Source organism: Typopeltis vanoorti, chromosome 6, assembly GCF_054136105.1.
Source record: "Typopeltis vanoorti isolate ZY-2024b chromosome 6, IOZ_Tvanoo_1.0, whole genome shotgun sequence".
Taxonomy (NCBI): Eukaryota; Metazoa; Arthropoda; class Arachnida; order Uropygi; family Thelyphonidae; genus Typopeltis; species Typopeltis vanoorti.
In genome coordinates this window covers 25,786,867-25,800,108 of record NC_143554.1, presented here as the reverse complement: position 1 = coordinate 25,800,108, position 13,242 = coordinate 25,786,867, and the positions used below count along the sequence as shown (strand labels likewise).

General features: G+C 32.9%; 1 protein-coding gene across 1 annotated transcript in view; it reads right to left on the bottom strand.

The window, feature by feature from the left end:
* Positions 1-13,242, bottom strand: part of LOC150105345 (dnaJ homolog subfamily C member 11) — a 245,794-nt gene that overhangs the window by 35,452 nt on the left and 197,100 nt on the right. The window contains exon 11 of the mRNA XM_090393933.1: positions 10,328-10,444. Coding sequence (XP_090250059.1) covers positions 10,328-10,444 — 117 coding nt within the window. The remainder of the gene's footprint in view (positions 1-10,327; positions 10,445-13,242) is intronic.

Genomic DNA, 13,242 nt, shown 5'->3' with positions numbered 1-13,242 from the left:
TTGGTAAACATTTTAATTTAGGCAAATCTACTATAAGAGCAATTAAAAAGAATGAAGTCACAATAAGAAAATCTGTCATAAAACGAAGTGCCAAATTATCATCGTACTCAAGAGATGCTTTATTAGAAAAAATGGAATGAGAGCTCATAATTTGGATTGAAGTTAACTCAAAGAAGAATTCCTATAAGTGGTTATTTAATTAAACAAAAAGCTCTTCGGTTTTATGAACAGATGAAGCAATTGGAGCCATCTACTTCCATTTCCCAGGCTGATAAAGAATTTTCGGCTAGCAAAGGATGGCTGATCGGGTTTTTAAAAAAAGGAATGCACTTCATAACATTACAGGCGAGGCCGCTGCAGCAGCAGATGAAGAAGCAGCAGCCAAAAATTTTCAAGAGAAGTTAGCCAAAATTATTGGAGATGGTGGATATAATCTTGATCAAGTGTTTAACGCTGACGAAACAGGATTGTTTTGGAAGAAAATACCTAGTCAAACTTACATTGCAAAATCTCACAAAAAAGCAAGTGGGTTTAAAGCAAGCAAAGATCGAGTAACGTTGTTACCTTGTAGCAATGCATCAGGGGATCGAATGTTGAAACCCCCTCCAGGTAAATCGATCTCTAAGACCATGTGCTCTAAAAGGCAAAGATCTAAAACAACTGCTGGTACATTGGATGGCTAATACAAAGGCTGTATTTACTGAATGGTTCAATAATTGCTTTGTACCAGAAGTGGAAACATATATGAAGCAAAAAGCTCTCGATTTTAAAGTTTTATTAATTGTTGACAACAATGCACCAAGTCATCCACATTTAGAACATCCAAATGTGCAGGCAGTGTTTTTTCCACCTAATACAACACATTAAAGCATTATTCAGCCTTAGATAAGACCTAATACAACAAGCTTGTATAATTACTATATATATATATATATATATATAAAATTGCTACTTTTAAAAAATATTACGTTAAGCACACTTTTCAATTTATATTGGATAAACTAGAAAATTAATCATTAACAGTAACTGACATTTGGAAAAAATTTTCTATTTTGACCTGCTTAACCCCCCCCCCCCCAACCGGCCTCAACGTCTATAGACGTCGAGATAAATCTGGATACAAAGTTCTAAAACCCATTGAATGACATGGATAAGAAGTGCAATTTGGTGTCACTATTTCATCCACATTGGCCGGTAGGGAGGCTAAATCATGTTGCATCTGCTATTGCTGAAATAAGACCACAACCTTTAAATACCTGCTGGAAAGCAGCTTGGCCTGGATGTGTTGCAAACAGTGCAACCATTCAAACATCTACATTATCAGCTGAAATCATTACTTTTGCACATGAAATTGGTGGAAAAGGTTTTGATACACTTAGCCAGAATGATGTAGACAAATTGCTTGTGGATAATGCCTTAAGTGACGATGATATTATTGGATATTGATTAACTTTAGATATCATCGAAGATCCAGAAAACGATAGTGAAGAAGAAGAAAAACCTGTCCCCCTTGGTACAAATATAATTCGAGCTGTGCATTAAGAAAATAAGAAAATGTCTTGAACTGTGCAATAAATTGGAAAATCATTTTCTTGTTAATGACACAAATTCTGAATGAACCTTTAAATTCCAACATGAGCTGAAGAACTGTATGTCTGGATATTGTGAGCTATATAAAAAAATTAGTAAAATCATCATCGCAAAGTTTAATCACTGATTACATTGTCAGAAGAAAAAAAATCAGCACAGAATGAGGGTGAAGCTAATTCTGTTTGTGAAGAACCATTGCCTTTACCATACAGATCTGATGCGCTGACTATCTCTTCTGGTGATGAAAGTGATTTCGCACCAGTTCACAAACGTTGCCAAATATTGTCTAATAGCGACGATAATTCTGATGAAAAAATGTAAAAAAAAAATGGTTACTTTCCAATAAAATTAAATGAATAAAGCTTTAAAACAAACTTAGGCATTCTTATTTTCCTGAATTTTTATAAACTTTTTTATGCGATTTTAGATTTTATTTTAATTCACTACATCGGTTTTATGTGGTTTTAGAAAATTATGGAACGTATCCCTAATTTTTCAATGTAAGTTAGGTCTTTTTTGTGCAGTTTTCTGTGGAACGTATCTACTGCATAAAAAAAGACCTGACTGTATATATATAATTTGTTAGTAACCAATATATTGCAAATAAAGAAATTTTTTTCTACAAATTTTTTTATTCAAGAAATAAGTATAAATACAGAATACAAATACCAGGAAGGTGGCCAAATGTTCTGGAGGCTATTGAAAAAGCTTAGAAATGGATGAAAGAGTGCTGTAAAAGGAATCAAAGATGACATGAAAACTGAAGATATTTTAGACACTTTTCCAATCATCAACTAAAGTTTGCAACCCACACACACTCTTAACCTATCCTTATATGGAGCATTCCACAGACCAGTCACCAGCTTAGTCACTCATCTCTGAATTCTCTCCACCACCTCCTATTCCTGAAGAAACCCAGGTGACCAAATCTGTGCACAATAGTCAAGATGCAGCTGATTCATAGCTTTATAAATTGGGACAATAGCATAACCTCCCTATCTTTACTTATGAAGATGTTTTTCAACGACAGTTACTATGAAAAACTGTTAAATGAAAAAAGCAGTATACAGAAGAGTAGAAGAAAATATTGAAGAGGAATGCAAAGAGCAGTACATATCAGTACTTGAGGGAAGAAAAAGCTATCAAAATTCTGAAATATTAAAGGCAGCTAGAGTAGATGATACTTGACCAGAAATGCTCAAATATTATTATTATCATTATTATCAGAGAGTCAAAGACTCATCAAGGGAGACTGTATATCACCCAAACTAGCTGTCATACCTTCCCTTAAACTCATTCCCAGTAGACACACTCATTATTTCAGCAGACAAACTATTCCACTCACTCACTACTGTGTGAGAGAAAAATCTACTCTTACACCTTTCTAAACCACATAAAACTTAAATTCCATGAATGCCCCCTGTGTTCTTTCTATAGGTTTCATATAACGAAAAATTTCATCAGATGATATTCTATAGCACTCATTCAGAAGTTCATAGCACTCTATCATCATCCTTCTTTCTCCTGTTAACCAGTCTGTATTCCACATACTCACAATCTGTGCACATAACCAAAATCCCATAATCCAGATATAATCTTTGTAACTCTTCTTTACACACTTTCTTTATCCCCTTGGAACCCAGATGATCAAATCTGCATACAGTAATACAGGTGTTGTCTTATCAAGGCCTTATAAAGAGGCAAAATAACTTCCGTATCATTGCATGTCAAGTTTCATTTCAACATTGCAATTAACTTCTGAGTTGTATTTGCAATTTTTGCTATGTGACCTTTGAACTTCAATTTCCAGTCCACCAATTATTCCAAGATCATATCTTTCCTATTCAGTAACAGATACCATGGGACCAAAGATAGTATTATCCTAATCGGAACATCAATTCAATTAGCTACTTGCCAGGAAAATACAGCATGTTCACTGTCACTAGCTGGTGAGAAAAAACAGTCATATTCTTAACAGAGATGCTATGAACAAATCTAACATTCCTTGACCTCGAGGCCGCTTGAGATAATTGTTTTGCAAGAACTCAATTAAATTTTCTTCATTTTTATCATGAAATTCCTCTTATCTCAATCAATGTTTGGATAATTGGCCAAATAATGATCATTCATTTAGTAACCAAGTTAAATTGGTGATGCATTTCACCGTCTCCTCACCATATGTTTCATCCTGTTAGCCTCAAACTCACTGTTACATGGAACATTATTGCTTTCATGCATGTCTACCCTAACTGGACTCAAGTCGTCTGATATTAGTAATACTCCCCTTCTCTTTTATCTCTAAAAATACCATATCTGTTACACTTGATCCCAGTGTAAAGGATTTCATCATCTGATTCTGATAACCAGGTTTTACTAATTCCAACAATCTTAGGTGACAATGTATTCAAATAAAGCAACGAACTCAACCCCTTTGTTCCTGATACACCTGGCATTTATGTATAGACATAAGAAAGTACCAGCTGGCCCTTTGTTATACTAAGATATGCAATCTGCTTGGCCTTATTATATACAACTTTCTCTGTTTCCTCCACAGACACACTGAAAAGACCCGAATGCAAAGTATACATTTTCATCCCTTCACCAGATGCAAAACCATGTTCAGTGTCATCCAAATCTTTATCATGTTTGCATACCATAGCTGAACTTTCACACACATTCTCACTCTTCCTCATATGATGATCTAGTTTCTCTGACTCTCTGCATTAGGTCTTATTCCAGTAAGTAATATGCCAAATGCATTCAAGTGTGCAGGCTGTTCCTCCTACATGTCTTTTCTGCCATCAAGATCACTCCACACACATCTATAAACTTGCATCCATTTCTTCTACACAGCCTGCACATTGAATCATTTGCTATCATGGTCATCGTTCTTAATTCAGTACTGATCTCAGTAGCAAAACTACAATTTTTACTTTTCACTTTTCTTTCTTGCTTCTTCCAACAGACCTTTCATATAATCTCTCATTCTACATTTGTTGCTACATAAATCATTAATAACGATACCAACTCTCATCTCTATTGCTTTTTCTGTTTTTCTATTATGTTTGTCACATTTAACCTCCTAAACGGCTAGGACATCTATAGATGTCCAGCTAAATCTGGATATGATTCAGCTCACCTGTTGAAAGAACAGAGATAAGAAGAGCGATTTGACCATGATGCTGTTTAGAAGGTGTGATAAACCCTCACACCAAAGAGAACACTTAATTGGATTATCTCACGTTCATAGCTGCGTCTCAGTTGCCTATAACAAGAAATTCAGTTCCTTGTTCTATGAGGGGACTGGATCTTAGTTATGTTGGATAGACTAAAAATATAAAAATTATTTATATTTTTGTTTTCTCTTTTTATTGTACAATACAATTTTAATGTCTGGACAAAATAAAGATCCTTGCATAATTTCTTCACTTAAATATTGCCTTACCTTGGAGAACCAATTTTTTAAAATTTTTTTGTGCTAATTTTTTTCTAATTGCTTACTTGACAAACATTTTCTTTCTTCTCGAAGAAATTAATTCATGCTAAATATTTTAAATATTATTCATAAAAAAAAAAAAAAAAGTAAGAAAACAGGCTGCCGATGTTCCAAATTATATTATTTTTATTTTTGTTCAAAATCATCGAAATCAAATAATACTTCATAGATTTCCTTTAGGACGCTCTTGATCAACTTTTCTTTATAGAGAATAACATGAAATTCTTTAATCATATCACTAAGTTTTTTTCTTTATATAGTAACCTACTATTCTTTGCACTTTCACTTTCTTGGTTTCCCTGTATAATTGGTCATTACAAAATGAAATTAACGGTTATGATTTAAATTTATATGTATATATTTTCTAGTTTTTATAACATACAGAATGACATATTATTCCTTCGAAGTGTCTTATAGTACATTTTCGAATGAATAAAATAAAAATAGGGATAACCATTGGATTATCAACCACAAGATTTTGGAATCAATACCACATTATTACTATATGTAGGGAAATTAACATCAGAGATGAGACTAAATATGTTTTGTCAAGCCTCCAGCAAACTGAGTGATAGCCTTGCAGTGTGCTTTATTGCAGAACATTGTAAATTCACTCAATGAAAAAGAAAATACTACATATTTTTCTTCTGTTATATGATTTTTTTTTCTTGTAGTACAAATAAGAAATCACTGCATATAACATGGGAGAATGCAAGAGGGCAAAAATCTGTAAATTTGATTACATTATAACTAATAGAGAAATCATGTCAGAAAAAATTATGTAAGAGTTTTAACATCAGGGTCTGACCACCTGTGGGTCTGGCTCCCATTGACGAGACCTCAATAAAGGTGATAACTGATCATCATCATCAAATTCCTGCCATGTACCCTCAAGGGGTGTACAGGATATGATAGTACTACATGAAAAAATTACATCATTACTAACTTCCTATCTACAATTTTCCTCCAAATCAGTCTGTTACTTGTCAAGACTCCAACATTATCAGATCTTATATTTCTATAGTCTAAGGCACTTTGTACCGTATCAATCCACCTATATCTGGTTCTTTTTCCTGGCAGAGAACACTTGTTTTGCTAATCTTTCCTTTCTCATTCTTCTTAAGTGACCATGCCACCTGAGGTTAGCTCTGCTAATGCATTCCTGTATGCTGACAATATATCAAGTTTTTTCCTAATATCCTTGTTTTTAATATGATATTGCCATTGATACGATCTGTTCATCTTTCCTCTTCTCTCCATGTGAATTTGTGCACATTTTTATGTTGGAACATGGTGTTAGTAATAACCAGTCCATGTCCTGTGCAGAAATCCAACAGATAACTGTTGGATTTCTGCACAGGACATGGACTGGTTATACCCAGGGTCTGGGTATAATAAATTTAGTTTAATCCTTTATCCAAGTGTGAGCAAACAAAGTTTGCGCCTGAAAATATCTTCAGGACTGGGGTAAGGTAGTACAACACTGGGCAACTCGTAGCAAAGGTGGACCAAGCTAACATCACTCCTATCTCAGTATCAACCATAATACAAGACACATCTCCTTGCAGATATGTATAATGTTATGCATTAATGGAAGGACCACTACCCAGACTAGTTTTGACTTTTATTGAGGTCTCTTCAGTGGGAGCCAGGCCCAGAGGTGGAGATACTAGGAAGAAGTAATGGCAGGTCATCTTTACTTATAGGAGTTGCCAAACAGTGTGACACCTTTTTATTAAATTACTCTGGATTTAGAGAAAGATATTGAAAGTTTATTTTTCATTTGGTTAGACTATAATAAATTTAGTTTAATCCTTTATCCATGTGTGAGCAAACAAAGTTTGCGCCTGAAAATATCTTCAGGACCTCGGGTAAGATTGTACAACACCGGGCAACTCGTAGCAAAGGCAGATCAAGCAACTGAGATAGGAGTGATGTTAGCTAGGTCCACCTTTGCTACGAGTTGTCGGTGTTGTACTACCTTACCCCAGTCCTAAAGATATTTTCAGGTGCAAACTTTGTTTGCTCACACTTGGATAAAGGATTAAACTAAATTTATTATAGTCTAACCAAGTGAAAAATAAACTTTCAACTGGTCTGGGTGGTGGCCCTTCCCTTAATGCATAGCATTACACATGTCCACAAGGAGATGTGCTTTGCATTATGGGAGATACTGATTGGCTGAGTGGTTAGCATATCCGCTCTCCAGCCAAAAGGCTGCGGGTTCGATGCTGTTGGTGTGGTGGAGGTTCGTTGTGGTTGGTGGATTGAGTGGTGGAGACAGAGTTGTAGAGTAGGAGTAATAATAATATTATAATGATGTAATATTATTATTATTATATCATTATAACATCTGATATAATAATAATAATAATTATATCAGATGTTATAATGTCAAAAATAGTAAGAAGAAAATCATTTGCACTTTCTTTTCAAAACACAAAGAAAGAACATTGTAAATTCATCCAATGAAAAAGATAATACTACATATTTTTCTTCTGTTATATGATTTTTTTTTCTTGTAGTACGAAGAAATCACTGCATATAACATGGGCGAATGCAAGAGGGCAAAAATCTGTAAATTGATTTAACATTATAACTAATAGAGAAATCATGTTAGATAAAATTATGTAAGATTTCTAACATCAGCAGATATAACGACATTTTCTTCTAGTTTAGATATGTAGCATTGTTGAAGTAGCTAAACCTCTGCTACTATTTTACACTAAAATGAATGGGCATGTTCTCCAAGTGATTTATGTTTGTAACAGTTGTCTTGCAAATGATTTATAAAATAAATTCTCTGAAATATCTGCTGAATGAATAGGTCTATAATCCCCCCCACCAAAAGAAGATTATGTAATGCATATGCTAATTTTCTTTTAAAATAATTCAAGTCCTCTTTTTTCAAGATAATTGTATCAAATAATTTATAATTTTTGATAATAAAAGTGAAACTGATCATTATAAATTAAGCAATTATTGTCGCATAAATAATGTATCAGCATGTAAAAGAAATGTCACTATTTCTGTGTTAGGATGTCTGCTAATCAACAAGACATTCTTGATGTATTCTGCACTACAGCTTGAGGCATTTTAGTGTGACTAATGGAGAAATGTTTGCTCTTTTCTTTCTGAAAAGCAATGAGAGTAATCTAAGCTTTTAGATTTTCTTCCAGCTAAGAGGATTATTATCAAGTATTTCTAAGACATAGATTATTTCAGAAATAGCAACCAGCAGCAATACAAGTAGAAATATTTAGATTTTTTAAGAAAAATAAACAAAAATAATACTACTGAACTTTCTTTTGTGGTATGCATATAAACAGTTTTACATGGTGAAAATATAGAATAGTGTTTCTAAAATTTCAAATAATTTCAGCAGGCAGTACAACAGCTGATTTTAGATTGCAAAGAAATAGCACAGAATGAGAAGCCTCATAGTACAACAATATTATTGCCTTATTTCTTTTGTTCAAAACAGTAAAATGAAGTAATAGATTTTGAATACTGTCTGGAAAAGCTTTCAAACCTGTAGAAATTTAGAGTAGTTATGTAATTGTGTTCCATGAGAGGATGGGGGGAGGGGTGGAAGCATTAGAAAATCTTCAAAATGAGCATAAATTTTGAATCATTCCGTAATATGATTACGTACTGGGTATTATCGTAATGTGCATCCTAAAAAAAAAAAAAGATGAAGAAGACAAAAGCGAAGAGTCCCTGCTAAAATATCATTGGATATAAATTTTTGATACTAAAAAAGACTCACAATCAGAACCTGAGTAATGCAATTTAACATCATTTGTTATTCATAAAAAAAAAAAAAAAAACATTTCTAAAACTGAAATGTGATAATCAATATAATGATATTTTGCTACAAAAGAAAGCAAAAGGTCATATTTATTTTAATAAATGTTATTTAAAAATATAAATATTTGACATATTTTCAATGTAAACAAACATTTGAAAATCCGTGAAAAAAAAAAAGCTTCTATGTTGTCAGTCAAGTGAAGAAACATAAAAATGTCTTGTTCCCTTGCACTGATTTGAAGAATAAAAGACAGCAAATTTACTATTACTAAATAGATTCATTGCAAAGGATGATCAATGGTCATTTCAGGAATGATTACTTTCGCACATATGAAATTCGTTTCAATTTTTAGGAAGAAACATAATAAATCAATTGTGAAGCAAAAAAAAAAAGAGGTCAAATATCTTAGGACAGTAAAGGAAATTCCAAGTAACACAGTACTCTTAAAGACAGGTGACACAGAGGTTGCTAACCAACAGTTAATCCACTAATGGCTTGAAAATAGCCATAAAGGGATTAATGGTGGAGGGAGGTAATGGCATGATCAAAGGTAGAATGCCGATGAAGTTTTGATCCACGAAAAAAGTTCCAGTGGTCTGGCTAGTTCATCCACCTCAGCCAGATGGTGGGTTAATTTTCACTCCTGAAGTAGAAGTAGTGACTCCATCGAGAAGTGCAAATTTTATGATTGATTTGTTGTTACCATATCACTTCTTTTTGTCTTATATTTATAGAAATTCCTGAATTTATTAAGCCATACTTCCTTCCTGACATTGGAATTATTCACATTCACAATATACTCGAGTATTTTTCAAGGAAAGGATAAAAATACAAACATTCAGATGGGAAAGTCTTGGACTGAATCTCATTGAGGGGATAAAGAACCATTATAACAGCTTTTCAACAGAAGGTGAGTTAACTAGTCACATATAGAGGTAGCAGGATTACTTGTGGAATCTCAAGTTTTTTATTATGCAAAATATACAAATCATTCAGAAAACATCTAATTGCATATTTTGCAGTTTTCTGTTTTATTTTGCAAATGAAAGAGAAAACAGCCCTGTGTAGAGAAAGGATTAACCAATCTATCATAGCATTAATTAGGTTTATATGAATCCAGGCTACTTGGTTATTCAAGGTCACTGAGTCTAACATGTTAATTTCTCATTCGGGTTAGCAATAAACTGGCATAAAGACTAAAACTCAACAGTAAAAACTAATTTTAATGTAACGTAACAGTTAGTCTTTATTAGCACATCCTCCCCCCTTGAAACAAATTACACTTAGCCATTCGCCAAATTATATTATTTATAAAAAAGAATAGTGCAACCTAAGCTTGAAATTATCAAAATTATCATGAACGTTTTGCTAACTTTAGCAAATAAAATATTTATTGCACAAATAAGGGGAAAAAATCATTCCAACTATACTTGATTTTTAACATTACTCCAGATGGCACACCGACTATCATGGAAGCTCCTAAAACACTATGGTGGGATATTTTCTTTTCACATCCATATTCCACAAGTGCTCCAAATGTTCCTAGTCTACAAATTTTTAAAAAGAAAAAAAAAATTATAATCACTTCAAATAAAATAATGTAAAAGATGAAACTTTTTTTTAATATATCTTCATATAAGAATATATTTAGCCACTCATTCACTTCATATCAGATATCAATCATCTTAAATACTCAAATTAGTAAAATTTGATGGAATACAACTATTCAAAATCCTCTTTAAGTACTACTAAACACTGATTGTTGTTTAACTATAACTGATTCTCTATGAATCAGAGAGCTGACATTTCATGCAGTCCAGGTGACAGAATTTTCAAAAAACTGCAATATAAGCTTGCTTTGTAAAGGTGATATTTGCACTTGGCAGAATGATGCCAAATTAAGCATTCTCATGTTGCAGGATTTTTTCCATCAGGGAAATGCAGCATTTCCACTGAAAAACAGATGGAGTGATAACAAAATCCCTGCTGCTTTCTTAAGGAAACCAAAGCAAATGGTGAAAAGCTGGGATTCAGGAACAACCTTAAACTTAACAAAACTGAAGATTGGTATTAACATTATTGAGAAACAGCAATGGAAAAGAGGTAACACTAGCAAAGGTATTTCAATAACACCATTTTTATGTAATTAGTGTAACTAAGATTAAAATAACATGAAGTATTTTAAAATAATATGTATTAAGATAAATTTCTCAAATAGCAGGCCATTTCAAGTAGAGTGATGTAAGCAATTTCAATTGGAAAATGAAATTTATTTCTATCTCTGGCCCCACCAAGGGTACCAGCATGGAAAAAAGTAGAGGTAGTGTTTTATTGAAATAGTAACTGAAATAAAGAGGAAAGCTAGTTCTTGTTAGAGACCTAAACACAAGCAGGGATTAATCATAAACATACAGAAAACCAAAAATTCTGAGCGGGAAAATTTGGAGAAAAAGACAGGACAAATATGTGGTGGTTTTCTTGACAGAAAACCACCACATTACTAATACAGTTCTAACATAAATATGCATATACATAGAATACATAAGAAAATACTTAAAATTATGTTGGTAGTGATACCTTCAGAAAGGTTCAGAGTACAAGAGTATACAGGAGATGTAAATAAAAAGTGATTGCCATTTAGTTTCAAGCAAGATAAAAAAATTAGCATTACACTGAACATAGTATACAAAAGTTTTTTAAAAAAAGGACCAATCAAGAAGCTTTCAGGTGTGAACTTTACAATAAATATAAATATAAAAAATATTATTGTTAAATTTGAAAAAAAAATATGAATGGAAATATCCGAAGAAAACATTGCATGCCTTAGCCAGGCAAACAGCAATTAAACTGTTTGTAAATACAGAAAATTCTGAATGTCATGATAGACACTAAAAGTTAGAGAGTAAAGAAGAAATCATGTCAAAAGGATATGAAGAAATACAGAGAACTCTCAAAGAATATGGAGTAAAATGCAAGACAGGTAAGTTATGAGTAAACATAACTAATAAAAAGTCATAGGGAGACTTCAGGAAGGATAGAGAAGATTAATATCACTGAAAGTCATAAAGGTTTCGGAGACTATCAATAAAGCTTAGAAAGGAAACTGAATATACATCACAAAAGAAGTAAAAAATCATTAGTCTTTAAAAATTTACTCCAGTTACTACTTTGAAAATTTATAAAATACAGCAATAAAGAATATTACAAGCATAAAAAAATATCAAGTAGGAATGCAATCAGGAGAGTGTGTGTGTGTGTCATCATCATCATCAAATTCCTGATATGTACCCTCAATGGGTGTACAGGATGTGATAGTACTACATGAAATATTTACATCATTACTAATTTCCTATCTACAATTTTACTTCAAATCAGTCTGTTACTTATCAAGACTCCAACATAATCAGATCTTATTTATTAATATTTCTATCGTCTAAGCACTTTGTACCACATCAATCCACCTATATCTTGGTCTTCCTCTGGGTCATTTTCCTGACAACCTGGTAGAGAACACTTGTTTTGCTTATCTTTCCTCACCCATTCTGTTTAAGTGCACCATACCACCTGAGATTAGCTCTGCTGATGCATTCCTGGATGCTGACAATGTCAAGTTCTTTCCTAATATCCTCATTTTTTAATATGATATTGCCATTGATACCATCTGTTCATGCCTCTCATATCTGCAGTCTCTAGTCTTTGGTCAAGTGTTTTGCTTCAGACCCAGCTCTCAGATCTATAAGTTAAAACTGATTTGAACACTCTCTTGTATACAGCTAATTTCTCTCTTATTCCATATGAATTTATTCAATTGACATCCTACCATACCAGCTTTGTTGATTCTGTTGTCTATTTCCATATTTAATTTACCATCTTCACTATAACTTGTGCCTAAGTAGTTGAAATGTTTTACTTGTTCCACAGGTTCTCCATTCACAACGCAGTTGACATTTTCAATGATTTTACCTATTTTCATTGTCTTCGTCTTTTTATTGCTGACCTTCATACTATATCTATTACAACAGTTATTTAATTTAGTCAGGGAATCTTGCAAACTTGTAGCGGATTTATTTAGAAGAATAACATCGTCCGCATAAAGCAAAGAGCTGACATTAACATCTCCAATTCTGATATCATATTTAATACCACTTTCCTTCATAATGTGATCCATATAGATAATGAATAACAGAGAGGATAATATACATCCTTGTCTCACACCAGATTTAACATTAAACCATCTTCTTGTACTTCCTTTAATTCTAACTGCTGACTTATTAGTCAAATAAAGACTAAGTATTGCTTGATATAATGCCCCATTGACACCATATAACTGTAGTGTATTGAATAG